This window comes from Oncorhynchus gorbuscha, linkage group LG14 (genome assembly GCF_021184085.1).
Source record: "Oncorhynchus gorbuscha isolate QuinsamMale2020 ecotype Even-year linkage group LG14, OgorEven_v1.0, whole genome shotgun sequence".
Taxonomy (NCBI): domain Eukaryota; kingdom Metazoa; phylum Chordata; class Actinopteri; order Salmoniformes; family Salmonidae; genus Oncorhynchus; species Oncorhynchus gorbuscha.
The window spans coordinates 61236181-61260255 of NC_060186.1; the positions used below are offsets into that span (position 1 = coordinate 61236181).

The 24075-nt window shown below is 46.2% G+C and overlaps 2 protein-coding genes across 2 annotated transcripts in view; one reads left to right on the forward strand and one right to left on the reverse strand.

Moving 5' to 3' along the window:
• The window catches only part of wasf1 (WASP family member 1), a 163443-nt gene extending 150272 nt beyond the window's left edge, over positions 1-13171 (forward strand). The window contains 3 exon segments of the mRNA XM_046298723.1: positions 2286-2462; positions 11521-12068; positions 12218-13171. Coding sequence (XP_046154679.1) covers positions 2286-2462; positions 11521-12068; positions 12218-12378 — 886 coding nt within the window. The 3' untranslated portion in view covers positions 12379-13171.
• A 5265-nt stretch (positions 13172-18436) lies between these two features.
• LOC123995547 (proline-rich extensin-like protein EPR1) lies at positions 18437-22501 on the reverse strand. Its single transcript, XM_046299182.1, has 3 exons — positions 22461-22501; positions 20258-21171; positions 18437-20199 (listed from the first exon to the last, which is right to left on the reverse strand). The coding sequence occupies exons 1-3, from the start codon at positions 22499-22501 to the stop codon at positions 18437-18439; spliced, it is 2718 nt and encodes a 905-aa protein (XP_046155138.1).
• Positions 22502-24075: the final 1574 nt, after the last annotated feature.

Sequence of the window (24075 nt, forward strand, 5' to 3'; positions counted from 1 at the left end):
ACCTAGAAAGGAACCAGGCTCTGAGGGGTGGCCAGTCCTCTTCTGGCTGTGCCAGGTGGAGATTATAACAGGACATGGCCAAGATGTTCAAACGTTCATAGATGACCAGTAGGGTCAGATAATAATAATCACAGTGGTTGTCGATGGTGCAACATATCAGCACCTCAGGATTAAATGTCAGTTGGCTTTTCATAGCCGAACATTCAGAGTTAGAGACAGCAGGTGCGGTAGAGAGAGAGAGTCGAAAAAACAGCAGTTCTGGGACAAGATAGCACGTCCAATGAACAGTGAACAAGGATCGGGAGACACTGTGGCCACATCCGACGATACCCCCGGACAGGGCCAACCAGGCATGATATAACCCGCCCACTTTGCCAATGCACAGCCTCCCCCAACTACCCTGAGACAAGGCTGATTATAGCCCACAAAGTTCTAACACTTCCCCTTTCTCTATATCAAACACTACTCTGTCATGTGTAACACTCTAACCCTTCCCCTTTCTCTATATCAAACACTACTCTGTCATGTGTAACACTCTAACCCTTCCCCTTTCTCTATATCTTACACTACCCTGCCATTTGTAACACTCTAACCCTTCCCCTTTCTCTATATCAAACACTACTCTGTCATGTGTAAGACTCTAACCCTTCCCCTTTCTCTATATCAAACACTACTCTGTCATGTGTAACACTCTAACCCTTCCCCTTTCTCTATATCTTACACTACCCTGCCATTTGTAACACTCTAACCCTTCCCCTTTCTCTATATCAAACACTACTCTGTCATGTGTAACACTCTAACCCTTCCCCTTTCTCTATATCAAACACTACTCTGTCATGTGTAACACTCTAACCCTTCCCCTTTCTCTATATCAAACACTACTCTGTCATGTGTAACACTCTAACCCTTCCCCTTTCTCTATATCAAACACTACTCTGTCATGTGTAACACTCTAACCCTTCCCCTTTCTCTATATCAAACACTACTCTGTCATGTGTAACACTCTAACCCTTCCCCTTTCTCTATATCTTACACTACCCTGCCATTTGTAAAATATGCATTTCAATGCATTTCAATTAACAAGTGTGGCTTGTTCATTTGTGGAATTTCTTTCCTTCTTAATGCATTTGAGGCAATCAGTTGTGTTGTGACAAGGTAGGGGTGGTATACAGAAGATAGCCCTATTTGGTAAAATACCAAGTCCATATTATGGCAAGAATAGCTCAAATAAGCAAAGAGAAATGACAGTCCATCATTTCTTTACGACATGAAGGTCAATCAATTCAGAAAATGTCAAGAACTTTTAAAGTTTCTTTAAGTGCAGTCGCAAAAACCATCAATCGCTATGTTGAAACTGGCTCTCCACCACAGGAAAGGAAGACCCAGATTTACCTCATTAGAGTTACCAGCCTCAGAAATTGCATCCTAAATAAATGCTTCACAGAGTTCAAGTAACAGACACATTTAATATCAGAGGAGACTGCATGAATCAGGCCTTCATGGTCGAATTCCTGCAAAGAAACCACTACTAAAGGACACCAATAAGAAGAAGAGACTTGCTTGGGCCAAGAAACACGAGCAATGGACATTAGACTCATCTGACCTTTGATCTGATGAGTCCAAATTGGAGATTTTTGGTTCCAACCGCTATGTCTTTGTGAGACGCAGAGTAGGTGAACGGATGATCTCCGCATGTGTGGCTCCCACTGTGAAGCATGGAGGAGGAGGTGTGATGGTGTGGGGGTGCTTTGCTGGTGGCACTGTCTGATTTATTTAGAATTCAAGGCACACTTCACCAGCATGGCTACCACAGCATTCTGCAACGTTACACCATCCCATCTGGTTTGCGCTTAGTGGGACATTCATTTGTTTTTCAACAGGACAATGACTCAAAACACACCTTCAGGCTGTGTAAGGGCTATTTGACCAAGAAGGAGAGTGATGGAGTGCTGCATCAGATGACCTGGTCTCCACAATCACCCAACCTCAACCCAATTGAGATGGTTTGGGATGAGTTGGACCACAGATTGAAGAAAAAGCAGCCAACAAGTACTCCGCATATGTGGAAACTCCTTCAAGGCTGTTGGAAAAGCATTCCTCGTGAAGCTTGTTGAGAGAATGCCAAGAGTGTGCAAAGCTGTCTACATGATTCCATGTGTTATTTCCTAGTTTTGATGTCTTCACTATTGTAGAAAATAGTCCAAATAAATTGAGTAGGTGTGTCCAAACTGGTACTGTATATGGAGGGGATCTGTAACGCTAACCACCCCCCCCCCCTCTCTCAGAGCTCCTAGTTACTTGGATGGGATGGACGGGCCATTCTCCCTAGCAGCGCTGCCCTACAGCCAGATGAATGAGCTGCTGAACCGCCCCGGGGACAGAATGTACACACGACCCCATGACCCCCCACCACCACCCCCTATGCACCAACTGGGAGACATCAAACCCCCCTCCATGATCAGGTGGGTATCACACACACACAGAGGCACACACACAAGAGGTGGTTAGGTGGTAACCAAATCCCTGAGCTGACAAGGGCAAAAATCTGTTGTTCTGCCCCTGAACAAGGCAGTTAACTCACTGTTCCCCAGCAGGCCATCATTGAAAATAAGAGTTTGTTCTTAACTGATTTGCCTAGTTAAATAAAGTTACAACAAAAAAAAGAAGCTAGAGAATGTGTTACCACATGGGAGTGTCTCCCCACTACCTACCTGGTTTTGAGAATGCCTTTCACTCCAAATGGATACACCTCTCTTCTTCTGTTTCCAGTTCAGATGTTTTCTCTACTCTGTTGTTCTCTTCTATTCATGGGTTGCATGTTTCCTCAGAATATTGTTTTGAACATTTGTTTTGGACTGAGCATATCGTCAATGAGCACTGATGAATATTTCATCAAAATTGCATGACAGTGGCTTGGAAATACAATGACATTCAAGTGGAGGCAAATAAATAGTAGGAAAACCTTTTGTCATAATTTTGCTGTCACCAGATTAACTTTAGATGCAGTATAATGTTAGCTAGTTAGCTAAGATTGAGGGGAGGAAGTAACAATACTGCATATTAACTACCCTACATTATTACACATATTATGCGTTTATTGTGGAAATAAATTGAAGCGGTGACAGTGAAGAGTCGACTCCGGGATGCTGGCCTTCTAGCCTTCTAGGCAGAGTTGCAATGAAAAAGCCATATCTCAGACTGGCCAATAAAAATAAAATATTAAGATGGGCAAAAGAACACAGACACTGGACAGAGGAACTCTACCTAGAAGGCCAGCATCCCGGAGTCGCCTCTTCACTGTTGACATTGAGACTGGTGTTTTGCGGGTACTATTTCATGAAGCTGCCAATTGAGAACTTGTGAGGCGTCTGTTTCTCAAACTAGACACTCTACTGTACTTGTCCTCTTGCTCAGTTGTGCACCGGGGCCTCCCACTCCTCTTTATATGCTGGTTCGGGCCAGTTTGTGCTGTTCTGTTAAAGAAGTAGTACACAGCATTGTACCAGATCTTCAGTTTCTTGGCAATTTCTTGCATGGAATAGGCTTCATTTCTCAGAACAATAATTGACTGCCGAGTTTCAGAAGAAAGTACTTTGTTTCTAGTTGTGTGGAAAAAGGACTTAGGGGGAAAGATATACTTCTCCTATGGGCAAAGAAACTGAAAAGGGGTGATGATATTAATTAACAATATATTTGATCCAAATGGGCAAATTGTCCAAACAGATTCACAAGGTAAATGGATGATTTTAAATATGTTATTGGACCATAAACAGATTTGGCTCATGAATCTATTTTGGTGAAAAGAGTTCATATTAACAAAGGAAATAGAGGGATTAATAGTACAGAAAGATGGAAATAAGAACGGTACCATAGAGACACAGAATAAGTTAGAGGAAAAGCAAAAAATATCAAGTGTAATATATTAGAAAAATAAAGCAAACTGGATGGAATATGGGGAGAGGTGCACCAAATGATTTCTTAATCTTCAACATAGAAATGTTAATTTACTAAAACATGTTACAAATGACGGAGTCACCCAGGATTCACCAGTCTTGTTTCAGTCTCCTCCATCTCCACTAACCAAAGTTTATTGTAAGGATTTTTTTCCTATTGATAATGTGAAATGAACAGCTGTCCAGAAAGACTCGGGCGAGGCCAAATTACAGAGCAGGAACTTCTAGATGCAATTAAAGCCTTTAAGCCCGGGAAAACTCCAGGACTGGATGGCATACCAGTTGGGTTATGATGTTCTCAGAGGACCATTATTACTGTAGCATGTTTTAACCACTCCTATAAAAATATTTAAAAATGTAACTAGGCAAGTCAGTTAAGAACAAATTCTTATTTACAATGATGGCCTATCGGAGAACACTGGGTTAACTGCCTTGTTCAGGGGCAGAACGACAGAATTTTACCTTGTCAGCTCGGAGATTCAATCTAGCAACCTTTTGGTTACTGGCCCAATACTCTAAGCACTAGGCTAATATCCCTTCGTCCTTCTCCCTCGCTCCACTACCCCCCATCCAGAATCCATCCCTTCATCCTTCTCCCTCGCTCCACTACCCCCATCCAGAATCCATCCCTTCATCCTTCTCCCTTGCTCCACTACCCCATCCAGAATCCATCCCTTCATCCTCCTCCCTCGCTCCACTACCCCCATCCAGAATCCATCCCTTCATCCTTCTCCCTCGCTCCTCTACCCCATCCAGAATCCATCCCTTCATCCTTCTCCTTCACTCCACTACCCCCATCCAGAATCCATCCCTTCATCCTTCTCCTTCGCTCTACTACCCCTATCCAGAATCCATCCCTTCATCCTTCTCCCTCGCTCCACTACCCCCATCCAGAATCCATCCCTCCATCCTCCTCCCTCGCTCCTCTACCCCCCATCCAGAATCCATCCCTCCATCCTTCTCCTTCGCTCCACTACCCCCATCCAGAATCCATCCCTTCATCCTTCTCCTTCGCTCCACTACCCCCCATCCAGAATCCATCCCTTCATCCTTCTCCCTCACTCCACTACCCCATCCCTTCATCCTTCTCCCTCGCTCCACTACCCCATCCCTTCATCCTTCTCCCTCTCTCCACTACCCCATCCCTTCATCCTTCTCCCTCGCTCCACTACCCCCATCCCTTCATCCTTCTCCCTCCACTACCCCATCCCTTCATCCTTCTCCCTCGCTCCACTACCCCCATCCAGAATCCATTCCTTCATCCTTCTCCCTCCACTACCCCATCCCTTCATCCTTCTCCCTCTCTCCACTACCCCATCCCTTCATCCTTCTCCCTCGCTCCACTACCCCCATCCAGAATCCATTCCTTCATCCTTCTCCCTCGCTCCACTACCCCCATCCCTTCATCCTTCTCCCTCTCTCCACTACCCCATCCCTTCATCCTTCTCCCTCGCTCCACTACCCCATCCCTTCATCCTTCTGCCTCGCTCCACTACCCCATCCCTTCATCCTTCTCCCTCTCTCCACTACCCTATCCCTTCATCCTTCTCCCTCACTCCACTACCCCCATCCAGAATCCATCCCTTAATCCTTCTCCATCGCTCCACTACCTCATCCCTTCATCCTTCTCCCTCGCTCCACTACCCCCATCCAGAATCTATCCCTTCACCAATTTTGGCCCATTCCTCCTGACAGAGCTTGTGTAACTGAGTCAGGTTTGTAGGCCTCCTTGCTCGCACATGCTTTTTCAGGTCTGCCCACAGATTTTCTATAGGATTGAGGTCAGGGCTTTGTGATGGCCACTCCAATGCCTTGACTTTGTTGTCCTTAAGCCATTTTGCCACAACTTTGGAAGTTTACTTGGGGTCATTGTCCATTTGGAAGACCCATTTGCAACCAATCTTTAACTTCCTGACTGATGTCTTGAGATGTTCTTCAATATATCCAAATAATTTTCCTACCTCATGATGCCATCTATTTTGTGAAGTGCAGCAGTCCCTCCTGCAGCAAAGCACACGGACAACATGATGCTGCCATGCTTCACGGTTGGGATGGTGTTCTTCGGCTTGCAAGCCTCCCCCTTTTTCCTCCAAACATAACAATGGTCATTATGGCCAAACAGTTCTATGTTTTGTTTCATCAGACCAGAGGACATTTCTCCAAAAAGTACGATCTTTGTACTTTGCAGTTGCAAACCATAGTCTGGCTTTTTTGTGGCAGTTTTGGAGCAGTGGCTTTTCCTTGCTGAGCGGCCTTTCAGGTTATGTCGATATAGGACTTGTTTTACTGTGGATATAGATACTTTTGTACCTGTTTCCTTCAGCATCTTCACAAGGTCCTTTGCTGTTGTTCTGGGATTGATTTGCACTTTTCGCACCAGGGTTCATTTCTAGGTGACAGAACGCGTCTCCTTAATTAGTGGTATGACGGCTGCGTGGTCCCATGGTGTTTATACTTGCGTACTATTGTTTGTACAGATGAACGTGGTATCTTCAGGTGTTTGGAAATTGCTCCCAAGAATGAACTAGACTTGTGGAGGTGTACAATAGGTCTTGGCTGATTTTTCCATGATGTCAAGCAAAGAGGCACCGAGTTCGAAGGTAGGCCTTGAAGTACATCCACAGGTACACCTCCAATTGACTCAAATGATGTCAATTAGCTTATCAGAAGCTTCTAAAGCCATGACATACATTTTCTGGAATTTTCCAAGCTGTTTAAAGTCACAGTCAATTTAGTTTATGTAAACTTCTGACCCACTGGAATTGTGATAAAGTGAAAATTACTTGTGTCATACACAAAGTAGATGTTCTATCCGACTTGCCAAAACTATAGTTTGTTAACAAGAAATGTGGTTGAAAAACGAGTTTTAATGATTCCAACCTAAGTGTATGTAAACTTTAGACTTCAACTGTATATACTGTATTTTAGTCAATGCACTCCGACATTGCTCGTCCTAATGTTTACATATTTCTTAATTCCATTATTTGGACATGGACGATACATTTGAGATAATACACAAGACAAGTACTGGAAACAATAGAACACTATGAAAAATCTGGGAAAACCAGGCCTGGTATTCATAGCTGATTTTGAAAAGGCTTCTGATAAAGTGGGACTGGGATTTTTATACAAATGCCTGGAATATTTGAATTTCAGAGAATATCTTATACAATGGGTGAAAGTTATTAATAGTAACCCTAGGTGTACAATAGTAATTCATATTTCTCAGAAAGTATTAAACTGTCAAAAAGAGCTGAACAAGGTTGTCCACTATCAGCATATACAGTGCATATACAGTGCATATAATATCAGCATATACAGTGCATATACTATCAGCATATACAGTGCATATAATATCAGCATATACAGTGAATATAACATCAGCATATACAGTGAATATAATATCAGCATATACAGTGAATATAACATCAGCATATACAGTGAATATAACATCAGCATATACAGTGAATATAACATCAGCATATACAGTGCATATAATATCAGCATATACAGTGCATATAATATCAGCATATACAGTGCATATAATATCATACATATACAGTGCATATAATATCAGCATATACAGTGCATATAATATCAGCATATACAGTGCATATAATATCAGCATATACAGTGCATATAATATCAGCATATACAGTGCATATAATATCAGCATATACAGTGCATATAATATCAGCATATACAGTGCATATAATATCAGCATATACAGTGCATATAATATCAGCATATACAGTGCATATAATATCAGCATATACAGTGCATATAATATCAGCATATACAGTGCATATAATATCAGCATATACAGTGCATGTAATATCAGCATATACAGTGCATATAATATCAGCATATACAGTGCATATAATATCAGCATATACAGTGCATATAATATCAGCATATACAGTGCATATAATATCAGCATATACAGTGCATATAATATCAGCATATACAGTGCATATAATATCAGCATATACAGTGCATGTAATATCAGCATATACAGTGCATATAATATCAGCATATACAGTGCATATAATATCAGCATATACAGTGCATATAATATCAGCATATACAGTGCATATAATATCAGCATATACAGTGCATATAATATCAGCATATACAGTGCATATAATATCAGCATATACAGTGCATATAATATCAGCATATACAGTGCATATAATATCAGCATATACAGTGCATATAATATCAGCATATACAGTGAATATAATATCAGCATATACAGTGCATGTAATATCAGCATATACAGTGCATATACAGTGCATATAATATCAGCATATACAGTGCATATAATATCAGCATATACAGTGCATATAATATCAGCATATACAGTGCATATAATATCAGCATATACAGTGCATATAATATCAGCATATACAGTGCATATAATATCAGCATATACAGTGCATATAATATCAGCATATACAGTGAATATAACATCAGCATATACAGTGCATATAATATCAGCATATACAGTGCATATAATATCAGCATATACAGTGCATATAATATCAGCATATACAGTGCATGTAATATCAGCATATACAGTGCATGTAATATCAGCATATACAGTGCATGTAATATCAGCATATACAGTGAATATAATATCAGCATATACAGTGCATATAATATCAGCATATACAGTGCATAAAATATCAGCATATACAGTGCATATAATATCAGCATATACAGTGCATATAACATCAGCATATACAGTGCATTCAGAAAGTATTCAGACGCCTTGACTTTTTCCACATTTTGTTACGTTACAGCCTAATTCTAAAATTGTTTATATAAAAATTTTCCCCTCATCAATCTACCCCATCATGACAAAGCGAAAACATATTTAAAACATATTTATTTAAAAAATAAAAACAGAAATACCTTATTTACATAAGTATTCAGACCCTTCGCTATGGTACTCAAAATTGAGCTCAGGTGCATCCTGTTTCCATTGACCATCATTGAGATGTTTCTACAACTTGATTGGAGTCCATCTGTGGTAAATTCAATTGATTGGACATTATTTGGAAAGGCACCCTGTCTATTTAAGGTCCCACAGTTTGCAGTGCATTTCAGAGCAAAAACCAAGCCACGAGTTCGAAGGAATTGTCTGTTGAGCTCCAAGACAGGATTGTGTCGAGGAACAGATCTGGGAAAGGATACCAACACATTTCTGCAGCATTGAAGGTCCCCAAGAACACAGTGGCCTCCATCATTCTGAAATGGAAGAAATATGGAACCACCAAGACTCTTCCTAGAGCTGCCCGGCCAAACTGAGCAATCCGGGGAGAAGGGCATTGGTCAGTGAGGTGACCAAGAAACCAATGGTCACTCTGACAGAGCTCCAGAGTTCCTCTGTGGAGATAGGATAACCTTTCAGAAGGACAATGATTTCTGCAGCACTTCACCATTCAGGCCTTTATTGTAGAGTGGCCAGACGGAAGCCAATCCTCAGTAAAAGGCACATCACAGCACTGTCATTAAAAAAAATGGTTGTTAGGTATAAGCAAGGCCATAAGCAAATAGATACATTTGACGACATGTTAATGCTGGCAAAGTTGTTTCATTCTAAACATTTGACAACTTTAGCAATGTCATCGTATTTCCCGGCACTATGTAATTTAGACTAAACAGTCGTTAGCCTCCGTCCAGAATGACTGGGCTTATCACGGCTGTAGGGCACCACTATTACGCCGCCGGTAGAGGGCGGATTGAGAACGTTCATAGCAATGGCATAGCACGACTGAGTGACGGGGTGTAACCTATGAATAGCCTGTTGTGTTGAGTTTTGTTCTGCTTAACTCTGATGATGGGGACGTGAGCAGCTACAGGTGTGTTTCGCATCTCTGAAATGTTCTGCTGGAGCGAGGGAGAAGCGATGAAGGGATGGATTCTGGATGGGGGGGTAGTGGAGCGAGGGAGAAGCGATGAAGGGATGGATTCTGGATGGGGGGTAGTGGAGCGAGGGAGAAGGGATGGATTCTGATGAAGGGATGGATTCTGGATGGGGGGGGGAGAAGGATAGGGATGGATTCTGGAGGGAGGTGGAGAGAGGATGAAGGGATGGATTCTGGATGGGGGTAGTGGAGCGAGGGAGAAGGATGAAGGGATGGATTCTGGATGGGGGGTAGTAGTGGAGCGAGGGAGAAGCGATGAAGGGATGGATTCTGGATGGGGGGTAGTGGAGCGAGGGAGAAGCGATGAAGGGATGGATTCTGGATGGGGGTAGTGGAGCGAGGAGAAAGGGATGGATTCTGGATGAAGGGATGGATTCTGGATGGGGGTAGTGGAGTGGAGCGAGGGGGGTAGAAGGGAGAAGCGATGAAGGGATGGATTCTGGATGGGGGGTAGTGGAGCGAGGGAGAAGCGATGAAGGGATGGATTCTGGATGGGGGTAGTAGTGAAGGGATGGATTCTGAGGGGAGAAGCGATGAAGGGATGGATTCTGGATGGGGGTAGTGGAGCGAGGGAGAAGCGATGAAGGGATGGATTCTGGATGGGGAGGTAGTGGAGCGAGGGAGAAGGATGAAGGGATGGATTCTGGATGGGGGTAATGGAGCGAGGGAGAAGGATGAAGGGATGGATTCTGGATGGGGGGTAGTGGAGTGAGGGAGAAGGATGAAGGGATGGATTCTGGATGGGGGGTAGTGGAGCGAGGGAGAAGGATGAAGGGATGGATTCTGGATGGGGGTAGTGGAGCGAGGGAGAAGGATGAAGGGATGGATTCTGGATGGGGAGGTAGTGGAGCGAGGGAGAAGCGATGAAGGGATGGATTCTGGATGGGGGGTAGTGGAGCGAGGGAGAAGGATGAAGGGATGGATTCTGGATGGGGAGGTAGTGGAGCGAGGGAGAAGGATGAAGGGATGGATTCTGGATGGGGGTAATGGAGCGAGGGAGAAGCGATGAAGGGATGGATTCTGGATGGGGGTAGTGGAGCGAGGGAGAAGGATGAAGGGATGGATTCTGGATGGGGGTAGTGGAGCGAGGGAGAAGCGATGAAGGGATGGATTCTGGATGGGGGCTGTGGGGTGAGGGAGAAGGATGAAGGGATGGATTCTGGATGGGGGTAGTGGAGCGAGGGAGGAGGATGGAGGGATGGATTCTGGATGGGGGTAGTGGAGCGAGGGAGAAGGATGAAGGGATGGATTCTGGATGGGGGGGTAGTGGAGCGAGGGAGAAGGATGAAGGGATGGATTCTTCGTGGGGGTAGTGGAGCGAGGGAGGAGGATGAAGGGATGGGGTAGTGGAGCGAGGGAGTAGGATAAAGGGATGGATTCTGAATGGGGGTAGTGGTGTGAGGGAGAAGGATGAAGGGATGGTGGGTAGTGGTGTGAGGGAGGAGGATGAAGGGATGGATTAGCTTGTTCTCTTGACTCTCCATCTTCCTGTTATCTCTGCAAGATTTCCTTCCATTTCTTGCTCCCTCTCTCCCACCTGATATATATTTGTCACATCTTCTCTATTAGTGCACTGCAGTTCAGTTAGCTTTCAATTAACAGTAACTCTGTCTTTCTCTTTTCCCTCTCCTCAGCTCCAGTTCAGGTTTTTCAGACAGCAGACCCCAATCTCCAGCACAGACTCACGGCTTCAACTCCAACACACCTCCCCCTCCGCCACCTCCCTTGCCCCCTCCACCTCCTCCCTTGCCTTCCATGTCTGGTTTTGGCCCTCGGGGCACCCCTCCTCCTCCTATTCCTCCTCTACCCATCCAGCAGCAGCCCCCGGCCATCCCCCCTCCCCCTGCACCTCTCCAGATCGCCCCTGGTGTCCTCCACCCTGCCCCTCCCCCAGTGGCACCTCCCCTCCACATCTCCTCCCCAGCCCGTCTCCAGCAGGTCCTGGACAGGGGCCCGACCCCTGGCCAATCAGATGGCACTATGCTGCCTCCTCCGCCCCCTCCCCCACCCCTCCCAGGGGTACGGAGCTCCTCCCCCTGCCCGCCGGGCCCACCCCCCGTGCCTTCCTTCCTGTCAGGTGCCATGGCGTCCCCGCTCTCTCACTCCGTGGGGAAGAAACACTCCGCCAACCTGCCGCCCATCAGCGATGCACGCAGTGTCCTATTGGAGGCCATCCGCAAAGGTGGGTGGGGCCTCGGTGTAACAGCCAGTAGATCGGTTTATTGTGCATGACTGTCAATGTGCGTAGTCATTGGACAGTTTTATAACAGAAGAAAGCTGATACATTCTCTCTTGTAGGTTGCAGTAATCACTCTCTCCTTCCCTCCCCAGGTATCCAGCTCCGGAAGGTGGAGGAGCAAAGAGAGCAGGAGGCAGCCAAACACGAGCGTGTTGGGAACGACGTGGCCACCATCCTTTCCCGACGCATTGCCGTCGAGTACTCCGACTCAGAGGACGAGTCCGAGTTCGACGAGGGAGACTGGATGGAGTGAATGAGATGGAGGGAGAGGAAAAGAATAGAGAGGGGGACAAAAGGCAAAACTGTCACCCAACTGTACCCCCTTTAGAGATGTCAGAATCCATCCTTACAACCACTATTCTCTGTCAGTCTTGTGTTACCTCCTCACCTGTCATCCTCTACACCTCTCTCTCTCGCCCTCTTGCTCTCTTTCTCACTCCCCATTCTTTCTATCCTCTCTCCCCCTATTTTTCCTCCATCTCTCTTTTTCTCTCTCTACACCTCCCTCTCTTTCTCTCCCTCTACCTCTCCTTATTTCTCTCTCCACCCCTCTCTCTCTATTCTCTCCCTTTCGCTCCCTCTTACATCTCCCTCTCACTTTCTCTCTCTCCCTTTGTCCCTCTTGTTCTCTGTCATATACTGTTCTTGGTGTGTTTGTAGAAAAATATCAATTTCAGTTGTTTGTTCCCCATGTTCTGGTCGGGAAATGTTTTTGTACTCATTTTCTACACTACTACACATTGTTCAGTGGCTCATGTTATTTTCCTTCTTTATCCTCCAATTGTATGAAATCCTCCTCATGTACAGTTGTTTAAAAAATGAACGTTAACCAAACAGTTTTTTTTGTTTCTGATAACCTTTTAGAGAAAAGTTATTAACAACCACACCTTTCCCCCCCTTTGTTTCTGATAACCTTTTAAAGAAAAGTTATTAACAACCACACCTTTCCCCCCCTTTGTTTCTGATAACCTTTTAGAGAAAAGCTCTTAACAACCACACCTTTCCCCCCTTTGTTTCTGATAACCTTTTAGAGAAAAGCTATTAACAACCACCCTTTCCCCCCTTTGTTTCTGATAACCTTTTTTCCCCCTTTGTTTCTGAAAGAAAAGCTTTAACAACCAAAGAAAAGCTATTAACAACCACACCTTTCCCCCCTTTGTTTCTGATAACCTTTTAAAGAAAAGCTATTAACAACCACACCTTTCCCCCCTTTGTTTCTGATAACCTTTTAAAGAAAAGCTATTAACAACCCCACCTTCCCCCCTTTGTTTCTGATAACCTTTTAAAGAAAAGCTATTAACAACCACACCTTTCCCCCCTTTGTTTCTGATAACCTTTTAAAGAAAAGCTATTAACAACCACACCTTTCTCCCCCCTTTGTTTCTGATAACCTTTTAGAGAAAAGCTATTAACAACCACACCTTTCCCCCCTTTGTTTCTGATAACCTTTTAGAGAAAAGCTATTAACAACCACACCTTTCCCCCCTTTGTTTCTGATAACCTTTTAGAGAAAAGCTATTAACAACCACACCTTTCCCCCCTTTGTTTCTGATAACCTTTTAGAGAAAAGCTATTAACAACCACACCTTTCCCCTTTGTTTCTGATAACCTTTTAGAGAAAAGCTCTTAACAACCACACCTTTCCCCCCTTTGTTTCTGATAACCTTTTAGAGAAAAGCTATTAACAACCACACCTTTCCCCCCTTTGTTTCTGATAACCTTTTAAAGAAAAGCTATTAACAACCACACCTTTCCCCCTTTGTTTCTGATAACCTTTTAAAGAAAAGCTATTAACAACCACACCTTTCCCCCTTTGTTTCTGATAACCTTTTAAAGAAAAGCTATTAACAACCACACCTTTCCCCCCTTTGTTTCTGATAACCTTTTAGAGAAAAGCTATTAACAACCACACCTTTCCCCCCTTTGTTTCTGATAACCTTTTAGAGAAAAGCTATTTCCCCCCTTTGTTTCTGATAACAACCACACCTTTCCCCCCTTTGTTTCTGATAACCTTTTAAAGAAAAGCTATTAACAACCACACCTTTCCCCCCTTTGTTTCTTGCTGTTGAGTGTCAACGTGACGAGTCCTGAGTCTTGTGTCCTTAGTTCTGATACTATCCTGCCACCTGGTGGGACAAAGTGTAGGTGAATTGATTCTGTATTTTTTTATCTCTATTTTGAGTTTCTTTTCTTACAGAAAAACACTTGCCGTTTTTAAATGGGCCTGTTGTTGCCAATATGAACCATTTGAAGGATGGTAGCCTTCCTGAATACCAGTCGGCTGTGGTTGTTTGCTGAGGAGATTTATTGGAGTCGTTGTTTGTTTTTATATTATCAGGATTTGACTTATCACCTCAGAACAAGGGAATATTGTGATGATGGTATGATATGTTATGTGATGATTGTTGTATGATTGTGATGATGAAGATAAAGAAGGATAATTGTGAGACATTAGAAGGAAGTTATTGAGTGATCCGAGCTAATCTATGTTAATCGTTCCCTTATGTCACCCAAGGACGTGTCTGTCAAGTTTTATTATCTGAGTATGTGTGTCCTCAAAGAGCCACCGTAATGTATCTTGGCAGCAAGGAAGTGTGTTATGAAGTTTGGAGCCATATGGTATACTATACTAGACTAGTGTCTGACCAACAGGAACCACTTTACAGTAGTGTCTGACCAATAAGAACCTCTTTATTGTAGTGCTGACCAACAGGAACCACTTTCCAGTAGTGTCTGACCAATAAGAACCTCTTTATTGTAGTGCTGACCAACAGGAACCACTTTACAGTGGTGTCTGACCAACAGGAACCACTTTACAGTGGTGTCTGACCAACAGGAACCACTTTACAGTAGTGTCTGACCAACAGGAACCACTTTACAGTAGTGTCTGACCAATAAGAACCTCTTTATTGTAGTGCTGACCAACAGGAACCACTTTACAGTGGTGTCTGACCAACAGGAACCACTTTACAGTAGTGTCTGACCAACAGGAACCACTTTACAGTAGTGTCTGACCAACAGGAACCACTTTACAGTGGTGTCTGACCAACAGGAACCTCTTTATTGTAGTGCTGACCAACAGGAACCACTTTACAGTAGTGTCTGACCAACAGGAACCACTTTACAGTAGTGTCTGACCAATAAGAACCTCTTTATTGTAGTGCTGACCAACAGGAACCACTTTACAGAACCCACTTTACAGTAGTGTCTGACCAACAGGAACCACTTTACAGTGGTGTCTGACCAATAAGAACCTCTTTATTGTAGTGCTGACCAACAGGAACCACTTTACAGTGGTGTCTGACCAACAGGAACCACTTTACAGTGGTGTCTGACCAACAGGAACCACTTTACAGTAGTGTCTGACCAACAGGAACCACTTTACAGTAGTGTCTGACCAATAAGAACCTCTTTATTGTAGTGCTGACCAACAGGAACCACTTTACAGTAGTGTCTGACCAACATGAACCACTTTACAGTAGTGTCTGACCAACAGGAACCACTTTACAGTGACCAATAAGAACCTCTTTATTGTAGTGCTGACCAACAGGAACCACTTTACAGTAGTGTCTGACCAATAAGAACCTCTTTATTGTAGTGCTGACCAACAGGAACCACTTTACAGTAGTGTCTGACCAACAGGAACCACTTTACAGTGGTGTCTGACCAACAGGAACCACTTTACAGTGGTGTCTGACCAACAGGAACCACTTTACAGTAGTGTCTGACCAACAGGAACCACTTTACAGTAGTGTCTGACCAATAAGAACCTATTTATTGTAGTGCTGACCAACAGGAACCACTTTACAGTAAACAGGAACCACTTTACAGTAGTGTCTGACCAACAGGAACCACTTTACAGTAGTGTCTGACCAACAGGAACCACTTTACAGTAGTGTCTGACCAACAGGAACCACTTTACAGTAAGAACCTCTTTATTGTAGTGCTGACCAACAGGAACCACTTTACAGTAGTGTCTGACCAACAAGAACCACTTTACAGTAGTGTCTGACCAATAAGAACCACTTTACAGTGTGTCTGACCAACAGGAACCACTTTACAGTGGTGTCTGACCAACAGGAACCACTTTACAGTAGTGTCTGACCAACAGGAACCACTTTACAGTGGTGTCTGACCAACAGGAACCACTTTACAGTAGTGTCTGACCAACAGGAACCACTTTACAGTGGTGTCTGACCAACAGGAACCACTTTACAGTAGTGTCTGACCAACAGGAACCACTCTGGTGTCTGACCAACAGGAACCACTTTACAGTGGTGTCTGACCAACAGGAACCACTTTACAGTAGTGTCTGACCAACAGGAACCACTTTACAGTGGTGTCTGACCAACAGGAACCACTTTACAGTGGTGTCTGACCAACAGGAACCACTTTACAGTAGTGTCTGACCAACAGGAACCTCTTTATTGTAGTGCTGACCAACAGGAACCACTTTACAGTAGTGTCTGACCAACAGGAACCACTTTACAGTAGTGTCTGACCAATAAGAACCTCTTTATTGTAGTGCTGACCAACAGGAACCACTTTACAGTAGTGTCTGACCAACAGGAACCACTTTACAGTAGTGTCTGACCAACAGGAACCTCTTTATTGTAGTGCTGACCAACAGGAACCACTTTACAGTAGTGTCTGACCAACAGGAACCACTTTACAGTAGTGTCTGACCAACAGGAACCACTTTACAGTGGTGTCTGACCAATAAGAACCTCTTTATTGTAGTGCTGACCAACAGGAACCACTTTACAGTAGTGTCTGACCAATAAGAACCTCTTTATTGTAGTGCTGACCAACAGGAACCACTTTACAGTAGTGTCTGACCAATAAGAACCTCTTTATTGTAGTGCTGACCAACAGGAACCACTTTACAGTAGTGTCTGACCAACAGGAACCACTTTACAGTAGTGTCTGACCAATAAGAACCTCTTTATTGTAGTGCTGACCAACAGGAACCACTTTACAGTAGTGTCTGACCAACAGGAACCACTTTACAGTAGTGTCTGACCAATAAGAACCTCTTTATTGTAGTGCTGACCAACAGGAACCACTTTACAGTAGTGTCTGACCAACAGGAACCACTTTACAGTAGTGTCTGACCAACAGGAACCACTTTACAGTAGTGTCTGACCAATAAGAACCTCTTTATTGTAGTGCTGACCAACAGGAACCACTTTACAGTAGTGTCTGACCAACAGGAACCACTTTACAGTAGTGTCTGACCAATAAGAACCTCTTTATTGTAGTGCTGACCAACAGGAACCACTTTACAGTAGTGTCTGGCCAATAAGAACCTCTTTATTGTAGTGCTGACCAACAGGAACCACTTTACAGTAGTGTCTGACCAATAAGAACCACTTTACAGAATGGATATCAAAGGCAGCTTATTTCCCAGGGTCCCCCACTCTGTGTCTGCTGACTAACAAGAAGCCATACCTCGTTCGACTCCAGAACACTAACAGTTACTATGAAGAATCTAAATAAATGAACAGCATGGGTCTACCTGTGTTTCTGCTGCCCAAGGGGGCGGGACTCTGGAGAGAAAGAATGATTCATCTGCCTTCACTGCCCCCTTTGAAGAAGATGATGTCTGCCGTCCTTTTCTTTCTCTCTTCCTTCTTTCTCTCTTTCTACTTTCTCTCTCTTCAACTTGCCTTATTGTTTGTACAGACGTATTGTTGAGTTCATGAATGTATCGTGCTGTTACTACTTTTTGCCTGCACTCGTATGGATTAGCTGTTTCTATGTTTGGGGACGGGGAAACAGAACCCTGGGTTCAAAAAATATCAAACCGTGTAACATGTAACTTATGTAATTGTAACAGTTTGCTTGAATGAATAAAAGCTAATGTTATGTTTCAGGACTTGTTGTTTTATGTAACCACTGATCCAGGGCCTATGTGTGCTTTCTGGTTGTGGTGTACCCAAAGGGCTACGGTTCAGAGACTTCTTCCTGAATCAGTAATGGGGACACCATGCATTACACCTTATGACGATAACCTTCCCTCTCTTCACTCTCTCAAACACAAACATATTTCAGTACTAGACAGATTTCGGATCTTAATTTGACCTAAATTGTCACAGCAAAATAATCCTTCAGTAACAAGATTTGAACATTTAGTCCATAATGTTGCTTGGTAAGGCAGCTGGCCAAAAGTAGGCGACATGAATAATGTTATATAACCGTGTTAATGTGGGTTTTCACTGATTTTATGTCAATCATGAAGCTCATCTGCAGTACAATTCTCAGCAACAAAGTGATCCGATTAAGATTCCACATCTGTATGTATAAACTGCCTATGTGAAGTTGAATTCATTCCTTTCTCTTGGTGCACAAGTGCTGCAACGGGGCTGCTGTAGGGGGCTGCTGTAGGGGGATTCTGTAGGGGGCTGCTGTAGGGGGATTCTGTAGGGGGCTGCTGTAGGGGGATTCTGTAGGGGGCTGCTGTAGTTCTGGGGGGCTGCTGTAGGGGGCTGCTGTAGGGGGCTGCTGTAGGGGGATTCTGTAGGGGGCTGCTGTAGGGGGATTCTGTAGGGGGCTGCTGTAGGGGGATTCTGTAGGGGGCTGCTGTAGGGGGATTCTGTAGGGGGGGGCTGCTGTAGGGGGCTGCTGTAGGGGGATTCTGTAGGGGGCTGCTGTAGGGGGATTCTGTAGGGGGCTGCTGTAGGGGGATTCTGTAGGGGGCTGCTGGATTCTGTAGGGGGCTGCTGTAGGGGGATTCTGTAGGGGGCTGCTGTAGGGGGATTCTGTAGGGGGCTGCTGTAGGGGGGATTCTGTAGGGGGCTGCTGTAGGGGGATTCTGTAGGGGGCTGCTGTAGGGTGGCTGCTATAGGGGGCTGCTGTAGGGGGATTCTGTAGGGGGCTGCTGTAGGGGGATTCTGTAGGGGGCTGTTGTAGGGGGATTCTGTAGGGGGGCTGCTGTAGGGGGATTCTGTAGGGGGCTGCTGTAGGGGGCTGCTGCAGTGGAGCTGCTGTAGGGGGATGCTGCAGGGGGCTGCTGCAGGGGGAATGCTGTAAGGGAGCCAGTGGAAGGGGGATGCTGTAGGGGGATGCTGCAGGGGGATGCTGCAGGGGGCTGCTGTGCTGTGCAGGGGGCTGCTGCAGTGGGGATGCTGCAGGGGGATTCTGTAGGGGGCTGCTGTAGGGGGATTCTGTAGGGGGCTGCAGTAGGGGTGATTCTGTAGGGGGCTGCTGTAGGGGGCTGCTGTAGGGGTGATTCTGTAGGGGGCTGCTGTAGGGGGATTCTGCTGCTGGGGGATTCTGTAGGGGGCTGCTGTAGGGGGATTCTGTAGGGGGATTCTGTAGGGGGCTGCTGTAGGGGGATTCTGTAGGGGGCTGCTGTAGGGGGCTGCTGTAGGGGGATTCTGTAGGCTGTAGGGGGCTGCTGTGGAGGGGGATTCTGTAGGGGGCTGCTGTAGGGGGGATTCTGTAGGGGGCTGCTGCTGCAGGGGGCTGCTGTAGGGGGCTGCTGTAGGGGGATGCTGCTGGGGGGATTCTGTAGGGGGCTGCTGTAGGGGGATTCTGTAGGGGGCTGCTGGGGAGGGGGCTGCTATAGGGGGCTGCTGGGGGGTGATTCTGTAGGGTGGCTGCTGTAGGGGGATTCTGTAGGGGGCTGCTGTAGGGGGATTCTGTAGGGGGATTCTGTAGGGGGCTGCTGTCGGGGGGCTGCTGTAGGGGGCTTCTGAAGGGGGCTGCTGTAGGGGGCTGCTGCAGTGGAGCTGCTGTAGGGGGATGCTGCAGGGGGATGCTGTAGGGGGCTGCTGTAGGGGGATGCCAGTGGAAGGGGGATGCTGTAGGGGGCTGCTGCAGTGGGGCTGCTGCAGGGGGGGGATTCTGTAGGGGGCTGCTGCAGGGGGGATGCTGTAGGGGGCTGCTGTAGGGGGATTCTGTAGGGGGCTGCTGCTATGGGGCTGCTGTAGGGGGCTGCTGTAGGGGTGATTCTGTAGGGGTGATTCTGTAGGGGTGATTCTGTAGGGGGCTGCTGTAGGGGGATTCTGTAGGGGGCTGCTGTAGGGGGATGCTGCAGGGGGCTGCTGCAGGGGGATGCTGCAGGGGGCTGCTGCAGGGGGAATGCTGTAAGGGAGCCAGTGGAAGGGGGAGATGCTGTAGGGGGATGCTGCAGGGGGATGCTGTAGGGGGCTGCTGCTGGGGGGGCTGCTGGGGGGGGATGCTGTAGGGGAGCTGCTGCAGGGGGAATGCTGTAAGGAAGCCAGTGGAAGGGGGATGCTGCTGCTGCAGGGGGATGCTGTGGGGAGCTGCTGCAGGGGGATGCTGTAGGGGAGCTGCTGTAGGGGGATGCTGTAGGGGAGCTGCTGCAGGGGGGATGCTGTAGGGGAGCTGCTGCAGGGGAATGCTGTAAGGGAGCCAGTGGAAGGGGGATGCTGTAGGGGAGCTGCTGCAGGGGGATGCTGTAGGGGAGCTGCTGCAGGGGGATGCTGTAGGGGAGCTGCTGCAGGGGGATGCTGTAGGGGGCTGCTGCAGGGGGATGCTGTAGGGGAGCTGCTGCAGGGGGATGCTGTAGGGGGCTGCTGCAGGGGGGATGCTGTAGGGGGCTGCTGCAGGGGGATGCTGTAGGGGAGCTGCTGCAGGGGGGATGCTGTAGGGGAGCTGCTGCAGGGGGATGCTGTAGGGGAGCTGCTGTAGGGGGATGCTGTAGGGGAGCTGCTGCAGGGGGGATGCTGTAGGGAGCTGCTGCAGGGGGAATGCTGTAAGGGAGCCAGTGGAAGGGGGGATGCTGTAGGGGAGCTGCTGCAGGGGGATGCTGTAGGGGAACTGCTGCAGGGGGATGCTGTAGGGGAGCTGCTGCAGGGGGATGCTGTAGGGGAGCTGCTGCAGGGGATGCTGTAGGGGAGCTGCTGCAGGGGGATGCTGTGGGGAGCTGCTGCAGGGGGAGCTGCTGCAGGGGGATGCTGTAGGGGAGCTGCTGCGGGGGGATGCTGTAGGGGGATGCTGCAGGGGGATGCTGTAGGGGAGCTGCTGCAGGGGGGATGCTGTAGGGGGGATGCTGCAGGGGGATGCTGTAGGGGAGCTGCTGCACGGGAGCACCCCCACCCAATCTGATCAACTCCATCTGTAACCACAATGTACCCTCTTCTGGAGACACTTATTTATTCTGTCACACACACACACACACATGGCAGTGCAGAATAGGTTTAGGGGATTTGTCGTTGTGTCAGGGCTGAAAATGACACAAGCTCTTTTTAGTTCATCAGCTGTAGGTCTGATAGGATTAAAAGTGAACACATTTCTTCACAATCACACTGTTCTGGCACACGAGACTTATTTAAAGCAGTGTGTGTGTGTGTGTGTGTGTGTGTGTGTGTGTGTGTGTGTGTGTGTGTGTGTGTGTGTGTGTGTGTGTGTGTGTGTGTGTGTGTGTGTGTGTGTGTGTGTGTGTGTGTGTGTGTGTGTGTGTGTGTGTGTGTGTGTGTGTGTGTGTGAAAGAGAGATATTAATTGTAGTGTTATTGTGTAAGAAAGAATGTGATGAGGGAGGGAGAGATTCAATCACTAGATAGTCATAGCAAAGTAAACATAAACGTGAATATTATTATTCATGACTGTAGGGAGTCTTCTTATAGTTTCTCTAACTCCGGCCTTGTTGACAACATTTACTCTTCCTGCTATGTCTTTCACACAATACATTCATACAAGAAGCTGGGTTGAATCAGTGATATTGTTGCCTTTCCTCCTCCTGCTTCCTGGCCTAGAGGGCTCCATTTATTGGCCTTAATTTAGTGTAACTGTGAGGACCCCATGGGCCAGTTTCCCAGACACAGATTAAGCCTTGTCCTGGCTCAATGGAGCATGTCAATTTAAAGTGTTTTTTAGTACAGGACTATGTGTAATCGGTGTCCAGGAAACTAGCCCCATTAATGTAAATAGAAAAATGGCAACTCCCTCCCTCCCATCCCCACACTTGGCACAGATCTGTTGTAAAGTAGTGTAACACTGCCCTCTGCTGGCTCAGGTAGACTCATATGATGAGTTACTCTCAAGCACTCTGACTAAATCAATGTCCCCAGTAGATGGTAGCAACATGCTTTCTATGTCAGTGACACTGCCTGCCTTCTGGCGTCAGACCAAAGCTCATTTATTATACATGTACAGTGTCCATAGGACAGCCTCTTTGTCAGCAGTAAGGCAACTCCTGCTGAGCCCGAGGCTGTCCTAATATGGCCAAAATATATTCATTATTTGTGTGAAAACATCATTGCACTGATCAGCCATTGGGTGAATATCAATAGTCTCAAGTGGCTTCCTTGCCTCGTCTCTTCCCCATGTCTCCTTCCCTCGTCTCCTTTCCTCCATTTGCTCTGACAGGTGACAGGTGAAAGCACATTCCTGGTAGTTATCCACCATATTGCTTTCTGCTGTGTTAATTGTTATTTTTATGTTTCAGACCAGTAAAGATGAAGGAGAAGAGAGAGAGGAGAGAGAAACATTTTAGAGTATTGAGATGCACCCATAGCTTTTCTATGGTGAGGGTGCACAAAAGTTCATGGAGGTTTGTACTTGCCTAAATGATTTGATTTAATTACAAGGTAATGGCTCAGACAGGCAGACTGGGATGTAAGTCAGACATTGGTGTGGCTCTTTTGGTATAGGGGCATGTTCAGAGGGCATGAAGCGAGGCATCAGATAAAAAAAGACAGGGAATAGAAGCATTATAGTGGCTGCATTTCAAGAGGGTCATTTCCTAATGTCCTTTGGAGGAAGGATGTTTGATATTTTTATCTAATAAAAGGATACAGATATCAAATATCTGATGGTAGTATAGCTCAGTCCGGTAGTATAGCTCAGTCCGGTAGTATAGCTCAGTCCGGTAGTATAGCTCAGTCCGGTAGTATAGCTCAGTCCGGTAGTATAGCTCAGTCCGGTAGTATAGCTCAGTCCGGTAGTATAGCTCAGTCCGGTAGTATAGCTCAGTCCGGTAAGGCAGGCAGCCAGGGATGGGAGATTGGTGGTGGTAACCGTGGTATACTCCGAGTCCATATGCATGTAATAATGAGGAATTCTCCTCGACCACGGCCACAAGAAAACAAACATTATTTTCAATGAATCACCATTGTAAAAGAACCAACTACGTTGTTGATTTTCTGTTATTGAGAAATAACAAAACAAAGTGGAAAAGCTGCTGTGTTGTTCAATGTAAATGTAAGCAGATCAAAAATCCCAACCTACGGCTCCCAATGGTCCCGTCTAGGGAAATAGAGCCTGCAAGAAGAGCCCTGTGGCTTCAGGCTATTTGACATGGGAGAGTGGGAAATAGAGCCTGCAAGAAGAGCCCTGTGGCTTCAGGCTATTTGACATGGGAGATTGGGAAATAGAGCCTGCAAGAAGAGCCCTGTGGCTTCAGGCTATTTGACATGGGAGAGTGGGAAATAGAGCCTGCAAGAAGAGCCCTGTGGCTTCAGGCTATTTGACATGGGAGAGTGGGAAATAGAGCCTGCAAGAAGAGCCCTGTGGCTTCAGGCTATTTGACATGGGAGAGTGGGAAATAGAGCCTGCAAGAAGAGCCCTGTGGCTTCAGGCTATTTGACATGGGAGAGTGGGAAATAGAGCCTGCAAGAAGAGCCCTGTGGCTTCAGGCTATTTGACATGGGAGAGTGGGAAATAGAGCCTGCAAGAAGAGCCCTGTGGCTTCAGGCTATTTGACATGGGAGAGTGGGAAATAGAGCCTGCAAGAAGAGCCCTGTGGCTTCAGGCTATTTGACATGGGAGAGTGGGAAATAGAGCCTGCAAGAAGAGCCCTGTGGCTTCAGGCTATTTGACATGGGAGAGTGGGAAATAGAGCCTGCAAGAAGAGCCCTGTGGCTTCAGGCTATTTGACATGGGAGAGTGGGAAATAGAGCCTGCAAGAAGAGCCCTGTGGCTTCAGGCTATTTGACATGGGAGAGTGGGAAATAGAGCTTGCAAGAAGAGCCCTGTGGCTT

Excerpts from the sequence above, each read along its gene's own strand:
- LOC123995547 (XM_046299182.1), bottom strand. The coding sequence starts at position 22,501 with ATGGTGGATAACTACCAGGAATGTGCTTTCACCTGTCACCT. Across the intron at positions 21,172-22,460 it reads TGTGCTTTCACCTGTCACCT|CAGCTCCCCTACAGCATCCC; the intron begins GTCAGAGCAAAT and ends GCTCCCGTGCAG. Across the intron at positions 20,200-20,257 it reads CCCTACAGCATCCCCCTGCA|CAGCCCCCTGCAGCATCCCC; the intron begins GCATCCCCCTAC and ends TTCCCCCTGCAG.